Here is a 19,435-nt window from a genome sequence, read left to right as displayed (position 1 = left end):
GGCAAACAGTTGGACAGAGCGCAGCAGGTGGACTTGACACTGACGAGGCGGCGGTGCTGCTGCCGGGGGAGAAGGAGAAGAACCACACGGAGGAAGAACGAGTGTTTGGATTTAGAACGAGAGCTGAAAACCTTGAAGACGACGACGTCGAAGGACATTCAACTATATCCATTTCCAAACGAAGCAGAACCGCGAGGATGGAAAGCGACATCTACGACGACAGCCAGAGTGACAGCGGGCTGTCGGCGGACTTCTCTCCATGCGGCACGCTGGATACCCCCACCACGGACACGGACACCGCCGCCGGGCCCCCGGCCGGTGGCGAGACCCCCATCGAGAAGGAGATCCGGCGGGCGGTAGAGCGCGAGGGCAGCCTGCGGAGGTCCCGGGGGCTTCAGGTGGCGGCGGCCGCCCCGCAGTACGTGGAGATACCTCTGAGGAGGTCCGTCCTGGGCGGGCAGGCGCCGCCGCCGCCCGCCAAGTCGGAGAGGAACCAGGGCAAGGACCGGCACTACGCCGGGAAGAAGATGCAGCGGGAGATCCACGCCGACACGCAGCGGGAACAGGACCTGGTCAAGATCGGGACGGTGTCGGGCGGATACGACCGAGGGACGGTCCGCCAGCTCCGAGAGAGACAGAAGCTCTTCGAGGTCTTCCAGGAGGCCGCGGGCCCGTCGTTGACTCTGTCGGGGCGGAGCAAGGCGCCGTCGCCCTGGTTGACCTCTCCCGGTGACCTTTCCGTCCCGGAGAACCGGGGCGACGGCTCGTCGGCCACGTCCACCCCCAGAGGCTCATTTTCGGAGAGGAGACGGAGCTCGGACCTCCTGACCCCGGGTCCGTCTCCCATGCTTGGACCGGGCTTCTCCGAGGGGGCCGACTGTCAGGTCATCATCCTGGAGAGCAACGACGTCAGACTCTACTACTCCGGGCCGCCGGGCCGCCATGCCCACGACGGCTCAGACATCGTCGACGGAGCTCTCGATCCCCCGTCGTCGTCGTCCCTCGCCGGAGAATACGAGGGCGATTTAATAGGGAGTGAGGAGGAGGAGGAAGAGGAGGAGGAGGCTGCCGCGGCGCCGCCGAGGGAGAACCCTTTCTTCAAGCTCCGCTCCTCCGCCGCGGCTTTGGACAAGGTGGGCCGGGACATCCGCGAGGCGCAGGACAGGGAGAGGGACCTCCGGAAGCAGAGGGGCTGCCTGTATGGAGGAGGAGGAGGTGGAGGAGGAAGAGGAGCAAGCAGAGGAGGAGACGTGACGCCCGTCAGCACAGCACCTCCTCCTCCTCCTCCTCCTCCTCTGCTGCTGAATGGACTGGCTCCTCCTGACCCGCCTGTCCTCTCCTCCAGGAGGGCCACGGGACCCTCGACAGGTTAGTGCAGAGCGGGGGGAGATTTGGGCCTGTGTGTGTGTGTGGGTGCGCGCGCGCGCGCGTGCCCACGTGTGTTTATGCACTTATACGTGAAATAATTTAATATCTGTGGTGCGTGGCGAGATGATAAAACCTCCTCTCAAACAGTCCAGTGAGCACATCGTTTAGTTTATTTCCCCCACAGCCGGTGGTACAGCTGAGGACAGCCACTAGAAACCAATGTTAGCTGTTGTTAGCAGCTATAATTCTATACACCAGAGAGCATATAAATAAGCCTCCCTATCCAACTAGAAAAATACAACGGCGCCATAATAACTCAAACACGTAAATGTACTGTAGAAGCAGCGTCAGGCTGGTTGAAGGAGCCAGGAGCAAAGCAGAAACTCCTGAGTCATGTGTACGTCCTGACCTTTTATCTTGTCAGCAAGAACCAACTTCACAAAGCGCTTCCAAAAACAGGCCAATCATCAGGACAGGATCCTATACGTCCAGTTTGTCTAGCCCAGTGATTCTTAAAGTGGGGTCCAGGGACCCTCAGGGGTCCTCGAGGGAGTTCCAGGGGGTCCCCTTGCTCCCCACCTAAATGATAGATAGTTAGGAAGGAACCAAATAAACCTTTTCCTGTCAAGGACCCCCAAATTGACACTAATTAGCCCACAGACCCCCATTAGAAAAGATATGTACAATATGTACAAATATTTGTACACTCTCAGAGTTACAGACACATAAGCGTCCATTTGGCTCCAAACTATCATTTAGCTGGGGAGTAGGGAGTCCCCCAAGGACTCCTGGGGGTCCCCGGACCCCACTTTGGGAACAACTGCTGTATACTGCCTGCAGTAACTTACACATATTGTTGGGGGCTTTAATACTACTATTTACCGGTATGCATAATATTCCTGTGTTACTTAAGGTGGCCTTACACTAGCCGATAATCGGGCATTTTTGACGCTCGGGGGGTGCCCGACTCAATCGGGCACCCCCCGCGCGCGATCGGGATCGGCCCGATCAACATCAAGAATGTTTGATATTTGCTCGGCCCCGCTCCGATTATCCTGTAGTGTGTGGTGCTGTCAGATTTCAAATGCCCGATTATCGGCTAGTGTAAGGCCACCTTTAGAGTTGTGCTGTATGGCTCAGTACTGTCTTGTAATGCTTGATATAGGACTGTTGTAAAGTGATAGTAAAGCCTGATGTATACACCATACATCAGGCTTTACTATTGCTTTAGAGCAGTGGTTCTCAACCAGTGGTCCGGGGACCCCCAGTGGGCCTTGAGGGGGTTCCAGGTGGTCTCCACCTACATAAATGATGGAGAGTTGGTAACCAAATGGACCCTTATAGATCTTTAACTCGTGAGAGCGTACATTTTTTAGAGTTATATTACTGTTAGACATCTGCATTACTTAATTTACAAGACGTCTACACAATTAGAGAATGTAGAAGAAAATGTCAACGACATCAAAATAGTCAAGGTTTTGGGTCTGAGAGGCTAAATCTCATCAGATGGTGGTCCGTGGCTCAAATGCCAAATAAGTAATGGGCCTTGATATGAAAAGGGTGGACAACCACTGCTGATGAGTTTATAATTCTTTATTATAGGCTATTCTTCTTCATCAGTAATAGCTGCTATATGTCTCTCTGCTGCTCTGACATGTTCACTTTCAGCAGGCTTCATTTCTCCACCGTAATTAGCCCGCTAAGACCCTTTATACTTTAGCTATTGAAAGATAGCAGATCTACAAGCTCATAGCGCAGCACTCAGTGCCGCGCTATGAGCTTGTAGATCTGCTATTTTTGGAAAGTCGTGAAAATGTGTGCAAATCTTGGAATATATATATATCTTCTTTCACAGCAATTTTTTTTAACTCAAATATTTGTTTCTGGGGGCCGGGGTCGCTGGAACAACATATTTTCAGATGGGTGTCCTCGGCCAAATACAGATCATTCTGGGGGTCCTTCACTTGAACATTTGACCACCATGCACACGTTTTTCTGAAAACTGTCAGGATTTAGAAGAGATCTTGTACAATCTGGTCTCGGGTCTCAATGGGTTAATGGAGAGTATAGGCTACGAACAACAAGAGAACAAGAGAACAATCACAGAAACATTATAATGACTCTTACCTCCACCCTCCTCCTCCACTCCCTGTTCCCTCTGTGTGTGCGTGTGTGTGTGTGTGTGCGTGTGTGCGTGTGTGTGCGTGCGTGTGTGTGTGCGTGCGTCTGTCCTTCCCAGCAGCACGCCAGTCCCTGTGCAGACTGGGCGTCATGTGGCCTCCAGCCCACACTGAAGACCAGCAGCTTGTTTGGCCTGAGGTGAGTCTGAGTCTGTTTGACTGAGGTGAGTCTGTTTGACTGTGTATAGTCATCATACGGTCAAACACGCCCAACACTTTCCATGAGTTAATAGTACTGCGTGTTTGTTCACACAATGCATGTCGTAAATGACACATATCCGAAACAACTATGACGTGGGAGTTTCTCTTATTAAGATTAAGGTGCGTTCAAACCTGAAGATTTGTTTCCAGTCGCTTCAATCGCTTTACTTTGGTCGCGCAAGTCCCTTAATTAGCTCCAGCTGTTGCACTCTCTTCCATGTGAGATCTGTAGCTCTCTTCCCCCTCCCCCGAGTGGTGCATTATATTATTGATTATTGATTGACAGTTTCAACGACAACAACAACAACAACGACAGTGACACAGACGCAGAGATGGCTTCCTTGACTCAAATGCACCAGAGTAAGGCCAAGTGTGGACAAGGACGGACACATCATGCACTATACACCGTACAGTCTGGTGAGACGTATAGGAGGACCCTAGGCAGGAGGCAAACCATAGTCCTAGAGACCTCTCAGTGCCTGCTATCCCCCAAGAACACACAAGGCAGAGAGAGAGCTTCCTGTTAGTTCTGGCATGAGAGAAAGGACAGTGGGCGCGTCCGCGGGGGGGGGGTGCCCTGGGCGCGGCGGTCGCTGGGGTGTGGTCAGCACTGGTTTGCTGCACCTACTACTACATCTACATTCCCTGTTGGCCAGGTGTGGCCCTCTCTCGCGGTGCTGGTTGTGCCTCAGGGGGTGGCTGCGTCCGGGGCGCCGCTCCGTGGACTTGTCTATAGCTGGAAGCCTGGAGGAGAAGGGCAGTGACTTGGCCTTGGTTGAGGGTTGAAACTAGGGCTGTGAATCTTTGGGTGTTGATTCGATTCCGATTCTTGGGGTCACGGTTCGATTCAAAATAAAAAATAATTAAATTCAAAAGCATTTTTTTTCCAGATTCAAAATGATTCTCTATTCAAAATGATTCTCGATTCATTACATAGGATTTCATCACGATCTACTCCAGTCTTGTGACATGAAAGCGGAGTACATTTCTTAAATATGTACAAAACATTTTAACTTCTGACTGAGTCTGACACTTTTCTCACTCAGTTACCAGAACAATACATTCAAGTAAAAACTGCTGTAAAATGAATAAAATTGGTAGGCTTAGGCTAGCTGGTAGTAAGAATGTACACATGCAAAGTATGCAGAAACCCATAATGTATTGCACAGGTTGAACTCAATCACTTGTGTTAGGCACAGAGACTAGAGACACACTCACACTAACGAGTTGCCTTGATGCCTGTTGCATAAGGGTCAGCTGGCTCCTAGTTGATAGACACACCTCAGCTGTGCTGAACTGAAAAAGTACACAATGTTTACTGTGATTAGGGTAAGCTTACATTTCATATATCACAAACACCATGTAGTGAAAACTCCTGTAACTGGAACCAGGAAAAAAAAATCTAAAAAAATTAAATAAAAAATCTGGGGAAGAAAAAAATAGATAATATAAAATATAAATATATAAAAATAGAATAATAATAATAGATTTTTGGAAATTATGAATCGATTATTTTTGACACCCTATAGTTGAAACACTCTAAGAAGGTTGGAGACCACCTGATGACCTCTCTTCCAGGCCAAGGCTTCATCCAGTAGAAATGGATTATCTTCGCATCTTTGATGTATTTACAAACTAATTATTGATAGGCCTATATGATTGATATAACGGATATAAAAAGTACACAGTAATTTAACTTTGGGAGTGTAACCAAACGAACCCGCTCGTTAAACCTCGAAAAAAAACACCTATAACAGCTGAGCCAGAAAACACGTCAATATATATATATATTTAACATAATTCCTGCTACTATATAATTTATGAGCGGCATAGTTCCTATGTCTTTGCAAAGGACTTTTGGATGAATAAAACCACCGGGGCTCCGAAAAACACCAACACTGATTGGCTGTCAGCAGCGGCGTGCACCAAATGGTGCTAAAGCACCTGAATGATAAAGCACCTCTAGTCTGGACAGCAAAGTGCCCTTTTGAAGGTTAGTTTTTTGTACAGTTTGTTCATTTTATTTTTGTTTTGTACAGTGTACACCCATGGTGACATCGACCATCTCTGGATTTAAAGCTTCTAATATATTATTTATGGCCCAAAATCTATAAATCTCACACTACTAAGGCAGCAGGCCGGTTCCACGTGCCGCACAAGGTGCCCTTTTTTCACTTGAGCACCTGCCCCCCTCAAAATGTCTGTGCACGCCACTGGCTGTCAGGACGCGATGCGTGGAGCCTGGGGGAAGCGAACGTCGCTTCAGTTGTTTTTTCTCCAGCCGGAGCGAAGATAAAAGGCGACTGTTCACTTCGTTTGCATCACCCGTTCGCGTGACTTCTCGTCTTTGCATTGACTTTGACTTTGTATGTAATCGCATCGCTCTAACTATCCAGGTTTGAAAGTAGCTCTACGCATTGCAGTTTCAACCCGGCCTCCCTGTCTTTAGCATGTCCTAATTTTTCTAAACTTTCAGTTTTCTTTTGAAAATATCAGAAATAACAGATCTACTCGCTCACAACACGCCGCATTGCGAGCTTTAGATGAGCCATTTTCACTATTTTCGTACGACACCACCACCATAACAATGTTTAAAATAGGGCTTAAGTATTTAAAATAATGGAACTGAGCTTAGTTCATATAACCATACAAAGCACATGTTCACTTAACACTCGCATGACTTTCTTTTCCCTGCAATGGTATTGGCTACTGTCTCCAGACACTTTGACACCTCCCCCCCAGCGGGGTAGAGCCATAAATTGAACAATGGGCTGTCTGGAGGTGTGAAGTCCACTCCTGTGGGGTAGGAAACTAGGAAGGGTGACAGAGGTCATTTTGACCGAAAACTAATAGGCAGATATGGTATGCCTAAATTCATATTTAGAAAATGTTTCAGATAAATAAAACACAGATATTTAGGAAAAGTCATGGAAGGGGGAAACCATCTGAGAGCTTCACGGGCAAAGATGATCAACTTCAAAATCTCAAAATGGGTCAGAAAGACCTCACAGACACTCAAGTGTTAAAAGATTTCACTGATCCCCGATCAGCATTTCTCCACTTCCTAGCTATTCTAAATAATGCACAGAGGTGTGGAACTGCATCGGACTGCACAGGGCCCAGTGAATAAACACTGAACTTCTCTCTCTCTCAGTGAGCATGACTCACAGACTAGTGCTGCTGATAATGCAAATGTACACAAAGTAAATGGCTTGTCTATACCTTTATTTGATCCAGGAAAGCCCTTGAGATTTAAATCTCTCTTTCGAGGGAGACCTGGCCAAGACAGCACACCATTACAAGGATGCAAAGACATTGTAGAATAGCAAATGGGGAACAAGGAACAATAAAGGAAAATACAGCAAATTAAAACAGACAAGGGACAACAGATACAAAAAGCCAGCAACCGCATGCACTCGAATTCAGTTACGCTGTTTGATCTGAACATGGCTTTGAACTCTCCTAGGGAGACCGAATCATTATGCCGTTAGTGTGATAAGGAAATGAAACCAGAGAGAAAGGGAGAGGGACAGAGAATAAGAGAGTGAGAGAGAGAGAGTGGGAGGGAGAGAGAGGGAGAGAGAGAGAGAGAGAGAGGGGTGAGTGAGTGAGTGTGTGGCGTCTGTATGTTTGTAGTCAATAAAAGAGTTCCCAGACAATCCAAGTGATTCGTACAACCCGTCTCGCGGCTTTGTATCTCTTTGAACACTAGTGCCTCTGATTAGCCATGAGTGCATGCAGCATCAGGCTTTAGTGCCTCTGCATTTCAGCTTCACATTAGCATGTTTTCGCTGCGCTAGGAGGAATTAGCTATGTGTGGTTCAGCTTGCCATTAGCATTGCATACGAGAAGCTCCATTCTGTCCTGCGGTGACAAAACCGGGACAATCCTGGGCCGATGCAGGGACGTCTGCCAGATGTCCCAGTTTGGCCCACATCGTCTCCATTTAAAGCAGGGTGAACTGACTGAGTCCACGTATTCGTTGTAAAACACTCTAATCTAGTGTTGAGTTTTTCAACATTCCCTACCAGATTGTTGTTAAAATAATATCACTAGTTTTGAGTGCTTAGATGTGTAAGAAATTGTCGAAAATGGCTCATAACTCGGACGCATCGTGAGCTTGTAGAACTGCTATTTTCCCAGTTTATTATTATAATCTTTTTTTATGGTCACCATATCTGACCTCCCCTTCCCCCCACTGATTGCCTCTCGGCTCTCACCATTATCTCCATTCTCCAAAGACGTAGCAACAGATATCTCTAAATCGTGGGGTGTGTTCGGATATAGGCACACTGAGCGCACTGCCAATGTAAACTAAAAGGCGAGTGCACTCCCGGACAGTCCCGGGGCACATTTCCGAACACACCCTAAGTCTTAGGGTGTGTCATAGAACATATAAAACAACATTATAATAACAGCAGAAAAACTGTGAGTCCATGAACAACAATACAATATAGGTCTTGAGCTGTGTTTTAAAAATGTCTACAGTGGCTGCCTGTCTGAGGTGTAAATGGGAGTTTATTCCAAGCTGTCTGCCTATAGAAGCAGAAAGCTGCTTCACCGGGTTCTTTTCAAGTGTAGGCACTTGGAGCAGGTCAGCAGTGGAGGACCTAAGGGGGATTGAAACTGTGTCAAATGCTGCTGTATAGGTCTGATGTGGTCTACTGTATGCACCCTGGCTGTGTCTTAGGGCCTAAGAGATGTTAGAGATACTAAGAACTGTGTGGCCTTGCCGTGGAGAAGAACCATTATTGTGTTTCTCCTCTCTGATGGCATCAGGGATGTCATTAGTAATCTGAAGGTGGGGGGGATGAGCGTGGGGAGGGGATTCACATGCATTTGCGTGCACGCGCACGCAATTCTTTTTTTGTTTTTTGTTTTACTATATTTTTGACCTAAATTGAACACAATCAACGGCCAATAGACTTTCATATAGGGGAAACCAAGTTGGCCAATCAAAGTGGGGCTTTTCTAACTGCGGTGGGAGCATAATAACGCATCGCGGACATCCAAGCGGGAAAAAAACAACAAAACAGCCAGTTATTATCACAGATCTGTGAGAGTCATACTCACCATACATGGGTGTGACGGCTGTGACGCCCATGTCTTATGTGGTCTACTGTAGGCTATGTACCATGGCTGTATGTACCCTAAAACTAAGATGAGAGAACATATTATATTACTCCAGTTTTAGCCTCACTACATTGGTTCCTGGTTGTTTTTTAGGATTGATTTAAAATGTATTTTACTTGTTTATAAAGCTCTTGATGGTCTTGCACCTTCCTACCTCTATGACTGCCTGCCTAGATGTTCCAATCCCCCTTAGGTCCTCCACTGCTGACCTGCTCCAAGTGCCTACACTTGAAAATAACACGGTGAAGCAGCTTTCTGCTTCTACAGGCAGACAGCTTGGAATAAACTCCCATTTACACCTCAGACAGGCAGCCTCTGTAGACATTTTTAAAACACAGCTCAAGACCTATATTGTATTGTTGTTCATGTACTCACTGTTTTTCTGCCGTTATTTTAATGTTGTTTTATATGTTCTATGATATCAAAGCTTTTGCTTTTATTTGAAAGTTATTTTATGCTTTTGCTTTTATCTTTTTTTCTTTTTTGCACATTGCACTGCATTTATGTCATGAAAGGTGCTATATAAATAACGTTTAGTATTATTATTACTACTACTACTAATATGATTACATTGTCCTCCCCTCACCCCATCTCAGAGTCCTCCTTGGACCCCCAGACAGAGGACTCCTCTCCTGCAGCGCTGGGAGCTGGGCCTGGTCAACGGCCACGGAGACGGAGACGGAGACAGAGAGGAGGACAACTGACATGAAACGGCCGCGGTGAGAGACGAGGGAGCATGGAAAAGATGGCAGGAGGAGGAGACAGACCGCTGGCTGGCTTCAACAGACGGCTTCAACAGACGGAGGGACTGCATGGCACACATGAAAGCGGCTGCTAGGAGAAAGTCAGCTGAGGATAAGCAAGAGTCGCTGGGGTGCAGAGAATGAAAAATAACCAAGGTGGATGAGGATTGAGGAGGACTGATGGAGTGAAAAAAGGAGGGGCGAGGAGCACTGGATCCCCTCAAGAGCCCCTCAGGGTGGCAGGAGAGCGAGGAGTGCTCCTGAGGGAGGGCCATGTTGTGCAGCAGCAGGTTACCTGAGTGATTACAGGCAAAGAAAGCGACCTTGCTCCGGCACGGCGCCGAGGACAGTGAAACCATGCCGTGTCGGACACCTATACACACACTGTGCTCAGAGCTGTTCGGTAAAGAAAGGAAGAGAAAGTTAATACTGCACCTGGAAGGAGTGAGATACATTTGGAGGATATCCGAACTCCAGATCCGATTTTCCAACCTTATCCTTGTTGGAGGATTTTTTATTTTTACGACAAAGGAGAATTATTAGTTATTGTATAGTTATTGGAATGGAGTGGCATAAGCCTATCTAATGAAAATAATCTTTCTGTGATTTCAAAGACATTGAAGTTGTATGTGTTTTACTAAACGTTTAAATGAAGCACTGATTTTTCGTATGAATATGAATTTTGGGAGATTATTTTCTACTCCCATAGTTTATTTACTGAGCTTTTGCAAATAATTATGATAATTACAAAAAAAAATAACAGGAAAAAAAAACACTAATCTTAATTGTTGGTAACACTGGTTACATATTTACATAATAACACACAAACAAACAATAATACATTGCACTGCCCCTGACTATGGATGCATTTGAAGACTTTGCCGAAATGTCCGTATGCTGCACAGCATGCCTATACCTATAAATAAATAAAAACTAGTCTACCTACTGTAAGGACTTTTACGTGAGTGCTGGTGATTCTTCTGATGGATTAATTTAATACTTTATTAGATTACTAAATGTAAACGGCAACAGTTTCAACAGTTCAGGATAGCACAAAAAACAAACTCCCTGTGACCCCTAGGGTAGGTACCCTCACAAAAAACATGCAGTAATCCTGGTCTCTATACTACCTCCCCCTGGCCAGCCTGCAGGGCGCCTGATGGAGGGGAAAGGAACTGGTCGGAATAACGTGTTCCTTCCACACGCTACGTCCAACCGGGGAAACACTCCCCTGTCAGGTGAAAAGAAGTAGCTTGGACTCCTCATGCATAGAAAGAAGCATGAGGTCAGTCCACACACAATGGAAGTGTTGTTAATTAAACATGAATATAAAGTGTATTGGTGAATATAATCTTATCGTTATAGAGAATTGCATTGTCTGAGTTGACTTTTGGTGTTGAGTCACTTTGATTTCCCATGCAGGCCGATTCAGTCAGATTGCGTTCCCGGCCCTCAGTGGCGTGTCATGCTGATATCTTATCCACAGCTGACATGTACACATTGTACAGTACAGATGATCTGATGATAGGTGGGCGAGTCACACATGACGTAGCCTGAGCTAACGCTAGACATTTCTGGCCTAGATGGGAGGGCCGCGGCTCAGATTTGCGCACACCCTGGATTGGTTCACTGATCTGTCCGTCAGCCCTGGTCTCTCCTCCCCCCAGTGCAGCACTGTTATTGTGTCGACCAGAAGCAGAAACCACTGGTTGCTGGAGTATACCATTCTAACGGACTGTCAAAGTTATTTCCACAGAGTCGGCACACGTTGGTTTTTTTCTTAGACGGTGTGGTGGGTTCTTCAGCCATTCTCTTCATTTTCCTCGCATAGCCTCGTTTGAAGTTCCACTGGTAATGATTTCCTCACGGTGTTATTTTGAGGGGTGCACACCGCTCAGAGCCATGATGTCACATCATTTGAAGCGACGCCTATGCGGAAGGGTTGACTCCCACGTTTAGGCCAGTGCAGCCCATGCGTAAATCCAGGCTTTCATTTTTCGCGCAGACGAAATGAAAGCCTGGGTATCGAGGCTACACATGACGTGGTCTACCAGCAGCCAAGAGAGTGGCGACACTAGCGTTGACTCCCATCGTAACAATGGAATGTGGAAGTGCTCATTCTATCTCAATGGGATAGTTCCAGCCATAGGAGCAATGTTTGGAAGTTGGAACTATAGCCCATAGGCACCCGCTTTGCGGCAAGATCAAAGCGTGTCGCTACCAAGGGGCCAGTGAGGCTCTCCAACGTTGAAGCACTGGGCCCTAGTGGAAAGAGGAGGGACTGCAGGCGGACCCGTGGAAGTATGATTGGGAAACCCCGTGCAGCTGGGCTTTAACGTTGAGCGCGTTTGCACTTCCGCATTTTGGGCATTTTTGGTGCCCAAATCGAAAAAAATGCGGAAGTAGAAGCCTCTTCCGGGTGCTTCAAAACGCCACTAAGCAACTTCCACTGACATGAATAGCGGGGGGGGCGGAGCTTCGTGGCAGATCAGTCTCTATCCTTTTATATACTCTATGGTCGCTACTCTCCTACACTCTGCCAGCAGCATGCCTGTTCCCTGTTCCTCAAGCTTTCAGTCCTTGATTGCCCTCAGTGGGGCTTGTTGTACGAACCAGTGTTGCCATGTCCGACTATTATTTATAAGCGACTTTGGGCTTCTTTTTCTGTAAAGCTGCTTGTAAATATTGGTAGTTTGTGGGTTGCGGCTTTTTGGGCTTGTTTCTAAAGTGTAGTTGCAGTGCTTATTTGGGCTTGTATATTTCCTAGGACCCTACATCTAAAAATATTTTGTGCCAGGGACCCCCATAGCAGATTTGTGTTGTTAAGATTTTTTTTTAAATTATTCCACATTTGTCACTTTTTTCTGAGATTAAAAAGAAATAAATAGATGATCTACAAGCTTGCGTCATGTTGCTTGTAGTAGGCTATTTTAAAATAGCCGATGTGGTTACATGTAGCCTATAGTCGCTTCTTTTGGGCTTGTTTTCATAGACCTGGCTGCTTATTTCTGTCACAGAACCTGGCACCACTGGTACTAATCACTCCCTGATAACGCTGCCCTCAGCCCGGTTTGTGACTCATTAAACTAATTGCTGCATGGAGGCTGTTTAATAAGACTTTCTTTATGCGCTGGCGCCGTCTCATTGGCCTGTGTATTGGCGAGTGAGATTAGCGTAGCAGACAACGCTTTAATGACCTCCGCACTCCGGTGAATAATTCATCATCTCATTCTTACTGGACGGAGGCCAGTGACACTGTGTTCCTGGCCTGGGACCTAGCTGTCCTGTCATGGCAAGTCACAGCTTGTTCAAAGTGATTACGTTTGAATTGAATTACATTCAAAGGAGCTTTATTGGCATGAGAAAACATAATGTTTGCATTGCCAAAGCAAGTATGTGTCAAAATATAATAAAAACAGTTGAAAATGGGTAAAGCTATACAGTTGGCGGCGGAACAGCGTTGTGAAAACAGAGCTATGTCAAATTATGTTATACGGGGTATATTGAAAGAAATAGCACCAATTCTTTTGCAGTCAATTAGGGACAAACACTGTAGCAGCATTCTTTCCCAAGACTATAGTATACAAAAAAAGCCTCAGATTTAAGATGTGTTTAAAGGTAGAAGCTCGATCTGTTTACATGTAGACTACAGTATAGGTCTAGGACGGTCTACACAGGCACTGATAGTACTAGTCCTTAGGGTGGTTGTGTTCCATTGGCTAGCCCTGTTTTATCGCAACAGTTCATAATTCATGGGCCTGCATGCTTGCCTAATAATACTGCCACCTAATACTGCCACACTTTGTCAGATTTGACAGTACTGTATATCACCAGAGTCGTCGTGTTAAAGTAAGTGATGTAATGGCAGTCAGAACGCCTGCGAGTGTGAAGTGTACCACGCACGCACGCACGCACGCACGCACGCACGCACGCACGCACGCACGCACGCACGCACGCACGCACGCACACACGCACGCACGCACGCACGCACGCACGCACGCACGCAGTCACACACAAACACGTACACAAACTGCAACACACTCACGTCAGTTATGATACATTATCCTCAGAGTGTTGTTGCGAATGTGGCCCACTCACTGTGCTCGGGGGGCTACGTCTTTGTTTTTGAGACCCCCCCCCCCCCCCCCCCCCCTGCCGCCCTTCATTCATTTGTATCATCGATGGAGATATGTTTTATCGCTGATATGCTCATAATTATGTGAAATGAATGAATACAAATTTTCATTAAATACATTCATTTGATTTTAGAGAGAAATGTTTGTTAGCCACATTAACCATTTTGTCGCTTTATTTTAGGCGAAAACTGTATTTTTTTTTTTTTTTATCCCACATTTTTGCAACCCATTTTTTCACCTCATGCTTCTTTCTATGCATGAGGAGTCCAAGCTGCTTCTTTTCACCTGACAGGGGGGAGTTTCCCCGGTTGGACGTAGCGCGTGAAAGGAATACGTTATTCCGACCATTTCCTTTCCCCTCCATCAGGTGCCTTGGCTGGCCAGGGGGAGGTAGTTTAGAGACCAGGGTTACTGCATGTTTTTTGTGAGGGTACCTACCCTAGGGGACACGGGGAGAACATGCAAATTCCACATAGAAAGGCCCTTTCGCCAACCCCGCCTCGGTTATGGGCACTGATGATGCGGAGGAGAGAACACACCCCCTGCAGCGCCCACCAGCGGGAATCAAACCCAGGACCTTCTAGCTGTGAGGCGACAGCTACCGACTGTGCCACCGTGCCCTTTCTTTTCTGTTTTCAAATCAAACTCCCTCCAATGTCTGGCTTTTGAAATTATGTCATGTGGCAGCCAAGTCTATGGACTTTTAATGTTTGTTTAGGGGTAAACCAGAGTAATCTAGTAAGATTACTCTGGCGACACTAGCGTTGACTCCCATTGTAACAATGGAATGCGGAAGTGCTCATTCTATCTCAATGGGATAGTTCTAGCCATAGGAGCAATGTTTGGAAGTGGAACTATAGCCCATAAGCACCCGCTTTGCGGTGAGATCAAAGCTATTCTCTTACTAGATTACTCTGGGTTAAATTAATAGCCAGTAAACAGGAAATTCCTCGTTTGCTGAGAGCATTTTCTTTTTCTTGTAGGCAAATATATACATCTCACCGTCATCTGAGTCACTGATGGCAGAAGACTGGTGTAGACAGGGGTGGACTGGCCGCAGGACGTACCGGGCATATTCCCGGTGGGCCACGACCGTAGGGGGCCGCTCAAGTTATGATATGATTTAAAAAATAAATACAAAATGGACGGGCAGAGGCAGGCCAATTGGCGTCAGGCCACCGGGAAAGGTCCGGGCATGCAGCCATTCTGCCAGTGCCATCATGATAATTTCACTGTACCTGTATCAGTGAGTGACAAATAAACCCTCTTCTATCTTGAATCCTTTTGCCAGCATCATTCTTGTGAGAGCAACAAAGGGTTGTGTAGTTGTCTGTTGGTTTGTATCATTTATGTTGTTCTATAAAAGTGGTGGTGTTAGGGCTTGTATGTTTGTGTGTGCCTCGAGGGGGCGGGCGGTAGAGTTTCTGCTATCTGCGCGCTGGTTGTGGTGGGCTGGTCTGGGCCAAATTCACGCGAAAATGACCAGCCCTGGGTGTAGATCTAAGCCTGGGACCGAGGCTAGGTGTAGATATAGGGATTATGCTTCCAGGGCAGCTCTAGCAAGAAGTGTCACACACCCCCAATGGTGGAAAGTGGTGAGTAACTGTTACTTGAGTACACATTTGTACTTTTACTGTACGCCTATTTAAATTTTGTGGACACCACAGATTTAGATTATTATTATAAAACAATAACATATAGGCCTACATTAACCGATAAGTGCCATTTTATACTTTGACTTAACAAATAGCCAGTATACAAACTCCAACCAGCATTGCGCCGGTTGGAGTGTCTATGTATGTTGTGAGTTTGTAGTAGGCTATTTTGAAAATAGGCCCAGTCTACTCACATTGTTCAAAACTATTTTGATGCCAATACTTTTTACTTGAATACATTTTTTAATATACTACAGGCCTTTTAAGTTATAACAGAATTTTTTATATTGTGGTAATTACTAATTAGGTAAAACATCTGATTCAGCTGTTCTTCCACCACTGCACACCCACTGCACTTGCTGTTGTTCTTGCTGCTGCTTGTTTGGCTGCTCTATTGAAAATAGCAGATCTACAAGTAGTTAGGGAAAGTTAACCAAATTTGTGACCAATCTGCAAGTGACAGGGACAAAAAATGGCCATAGCCGTTATTACAACTTGGAAAAATGTAAAATGTTGCCTGCGTAGGTTGTTAATGGTACCCCAACTTTCAGCAGCTAGCTGTCACAACGTTTCCCAAGGGAGCAAATTGAGAGGTTATAGTAGAGACCTTAATTCAGTGGTTCCCAAAGTGGGGTCCGGGGACCCCCAGGTGTCCTTGAGGGAGTTCCAGGGGGTCACCAGCTAAATGATTGTTTGGAACCAAATGGACCCTTATGGGTCTGTAAGTCTGAGAGTATACAAATGTACACATTTGTACACTCTCAGAGTTAAACTAACATTGATTTTACAATATACATTGGGGGTCCCAGAGATAGAAATGCCATTAAATGGTGGTCCGTAGGCTAATGCAAGGTCAAACTGGGGGTCCTTGAAATTAAACGGGTTGAGAACACTGCTAGAGCCGTAAAAAAGTCTTCTCTTATGGGGGTCCCTGGCATATCTTTTCAAATGGGGGTCCGCGGCCTAACAAATGTGGATTTGGGGGTCCATTGACATGAAAAAGTTTAGGAACCACTGCCTTAATTAACACCCCATTTCTAAGACATTAGCAAGAAAGCTATTTGTAAGCATTTATTTTGCAGATTGGTCACAAATAAAGTTTCCCATAGATCTCTGCAGCATGCATTTTATGACAAATGCACTTTCCTCAAAAGCAACAGGTATGCTGATGTTGTGTTCAAGATTCAAGGTGCTGTATTGTAAGTGGTTGTTTTTAGGGATGTCACGATTAAAGTTGAAGATTAATTGTCACACAAATAATTGTGATGAACTTTTTAATTGAGTTTTTTTTGCATTGAAGCTCGTATTTCTGTTTGGCTTCATAATCACAAATTGAATTGCACAGGGCTGATATGACAAATAACTGAATGTTAAGTACTTCTGTTACAGTACTGTTGGAGTAATGGTTTGAGTGTGTGTTTTTTATTTGCATTTGAAGCCCCCTAGTGGCTGATGTTTACAAGGTCAGAACTAAAGAGCTGTGAGCTTTTATTTTGATGTTGTTTCCTCTTGAGCAAAGCAATCAACTCAACCAAGATCAGGTGTTACTCATGAACACAGAACTCACTCAGTCAGATGTCTGTTGTACACCCCTAACTCTATGATGTAGGGCAGGTCTACAATGTACAGTGTACACTGTCTGTACAGTGATGTATACTACTGCTGATCGAGCTGTCAGAGACTCAGAACTCCAAGTGTACTGCATGTTTACATTTTTGTTCGAGAGCATCGTTGGTATGTATGCCTTCATTGATATTTGGTGTTAGCATTGATTGATTGATTGATTGATTGAAGTTAACAGTTTGCAGAAGGAAATCATCATAAAGGAGGTAAAAAATGGGAAGAAAGTGAAATGTATACAGTGAGGGGGAAAAAGACATTCGTTTGTTTAAGTAAACTGCATTTAACATGGGACTAACACTGTGCAGCTGTTGTAGCTGGTTACTGTATATTGCCTGTGTAGTAATTCTAGCTGTCTACTCTATTACTTAAGTACTGGAGAGAGAGAGTTCCAGGGGGAGTTCCAGGGGGTCCCCAGCTAAATAATAATTAGGAACCAAATGGACCTTTATGGGTCTGTCTGTAACTCAGAGAGTGGGTTCCATTTGTACATTCTCAGAGTTAAATTAACATCGATTTTAAATTGGGGTCCCAGAGATAGAAATGCCATTAAATGGGGGCCCTAATGCATGTCAAACTGGGCGTCCTTGAAATGAAAATGGTTGAAAAGCCGTAGTTAGAGCCGTAAAATATCTTCTCTTTTGGGGGTCCTTGGCATATATTTTCTAATGGGGGTCCGCGGGCTAATTAGTGTTGATTTGGGGGTTCAGAGCTGCCAAAACGGTCAAACAAAAATTACTTAACGGCTTCTGCGCCAAAGGAAAATTCGTTGAGGTTTCCGTTGTCTCCTATAGCTCCTATATGCTTCTTTTGGAACATATCACTATCACACAAACAGTGCCGCATGGACGTTAACGAAGGCAAGTCTGTCTGTATTCCATACTTTCCATTTAGCTTAGGACCGATGGCTAGGGACCCTACGGGTGACGATGAAAAGAGCTCAACCGGGGGGTCCCGAGAGGGGCTAGGGTCTCCCCAACTCTCCACCCTCTTTAGAAAACCAATTTCATCAACTCAAGAGGTGTAGGGGTACACTACAAACAAGTAAAATTGGAACTGGATCACTAAAAACTATAGACTAAAAAGCAGGGCAAGCAATTTGTATGTATATTTCATTATTATATTGACTCATAATTCATTTATACAACACTCTCAAGGCCAATTTCAGTGCTGCTAATTATTTGCTTTAATGACCCAAATCTGCGAATGGGAATATGCCTCTGGAGTGTTGAGTATATATTGTCTTATGCAATTATATTATGTGATGCTGTTTGTGTTTAATTAGTATCTTTTGATTTTCTCTGCATTGCTATCTTGTTGTATTTTGGTAAAGAACTTTGTAACTCTGTTTCAAAATGCACTTTACAGTAAGTGCATTATTATCATGATTTAGAAATGGTTCATGTTTTTGCCAAATATTATTGCAGCTGACCTGATGTAGCCGTATCCTCTTCAAAATCCCATTTAGCTAAAAAAAAAATCAAAAAAAAATCTGATTAATTCTTTATGTCTTAAATTCCCCAGCATAGCAGTTTAAACAGAATGTCCTTGGCTGTGATCCATGGTGACAGACAGTGCTTGACACACATACAGACTCAGCCTACTTCGCATACACAGAAAGGACACTTATGGCACTCAATCTGCTTATTAATGTGTTTTTTTTGTTTTAAATTAATTTTGTGCACACCCATAATTCAAGTGTTTATAGGCTGGAAGCATACCACAAAATCATTTTTTCTCAGCCAGTGCTTTCAGGTTTTCTCAATTTGTTTTTAACTCTCTGAGGTATTCTGGAATGTTAAGACAAAAAGGAAAAATGCATGTTTGTGTCCTGTGCGTAGATCATATTTGAGGAGTCATTTCTGTTTGGGAGTTGGGACTGCTGTGCAATTTGTGTAGTGACTAAGCAGTGAATGCGTGTGTGTGATGTGCATGTGCGTATGTTTTAAATGGTGTCGGGTCAGTGGATCTGGATGAAACGGTGGATGCTCTATTTACAGGGTCCCACAGCATCTTACATTCTTGTCTTTGTCCTTGCTTTTGACAACTGCTTTTTTTTTTTTAAAGATTTATTCAGGGCATTTTTGTGCTTTATTCTCAGATCAGGTCAGTGCAGAGAGACGAGACACCAAGGGCAGCTAAGAGAGGACAGAGGGGGAGAGAGAGAGAGAGGAGACATGAGGACAAGATGGGGGTCAGATTCAGACCAGGGTCCTCAGTCGCACTCACTACTAAATAAACCACATCATGGTTTGTCCACTAAAGCCCTGCCGGTCACACATTTATGCAGTGGTGTACTGTAAAGTAGCTAAGTACAATTACTTAAGTATTGTACTTAAGTACAATTTTGTACTACTCCTTTTTCTTCTATAATTTTTATCCCATGATTTTGCAACCCA

General features: G+C 45.2%; 1 protein-coding gene across 2 annotated transcripts; it reads left to right on the top strand.

Annotated features, from left to right (window-relative positions):
• Nucleotides 1–81: 81 nt before the first annotated feature.
• misp3 (MISP family member 3) lies at nt 82–10,508 on the top strand. 2 transcript variants are annotated; one of them, XM_079498676.1, is made up of 3 exons: nt 82–1,368; nt 3,611–3,687; nt 9,479–10,508. In XM_079498676.1, the coding sequence occupies exons 1-3, from the start codon at nt 198–200 to the stop codon at nt 9,584–9,586; spliced, it is 1,356 nt and encodes a 451-aa protein (XP_079354802.1). In that variant the 5' UTR covers nt 82–197; the 3' UTR covers nt 9,587–10,508. The 2 variants fall into 2 exon arrangements, with proteins under 2 accessions (XP_079354802.1, XP_079354801.1); XM_079498675.1 differs by having other exon boundaries at nt 3,608–3,687.
• Nucleotides 10,509–19,435: the final 8,927 nt, after the last annotated feature.

This window comes from Electrona antarctica, assembly GCF_951216825.1.
Source record: "Electrona antarctica genome assembly, chromosome: 4".
In the NCBI taxonomy this organism is placed as follows: Eukaryota; Metazoa; Chordata; class Actinopteri; order Myctophiformes; family Myctophidae; genus Electrona; species Electrona antarctica.
The sequence above is the reverse complement of the archived record's forward strand: the minus strand, read 5'-3'. Positions and strand labels throughout refer to the sequence as shown.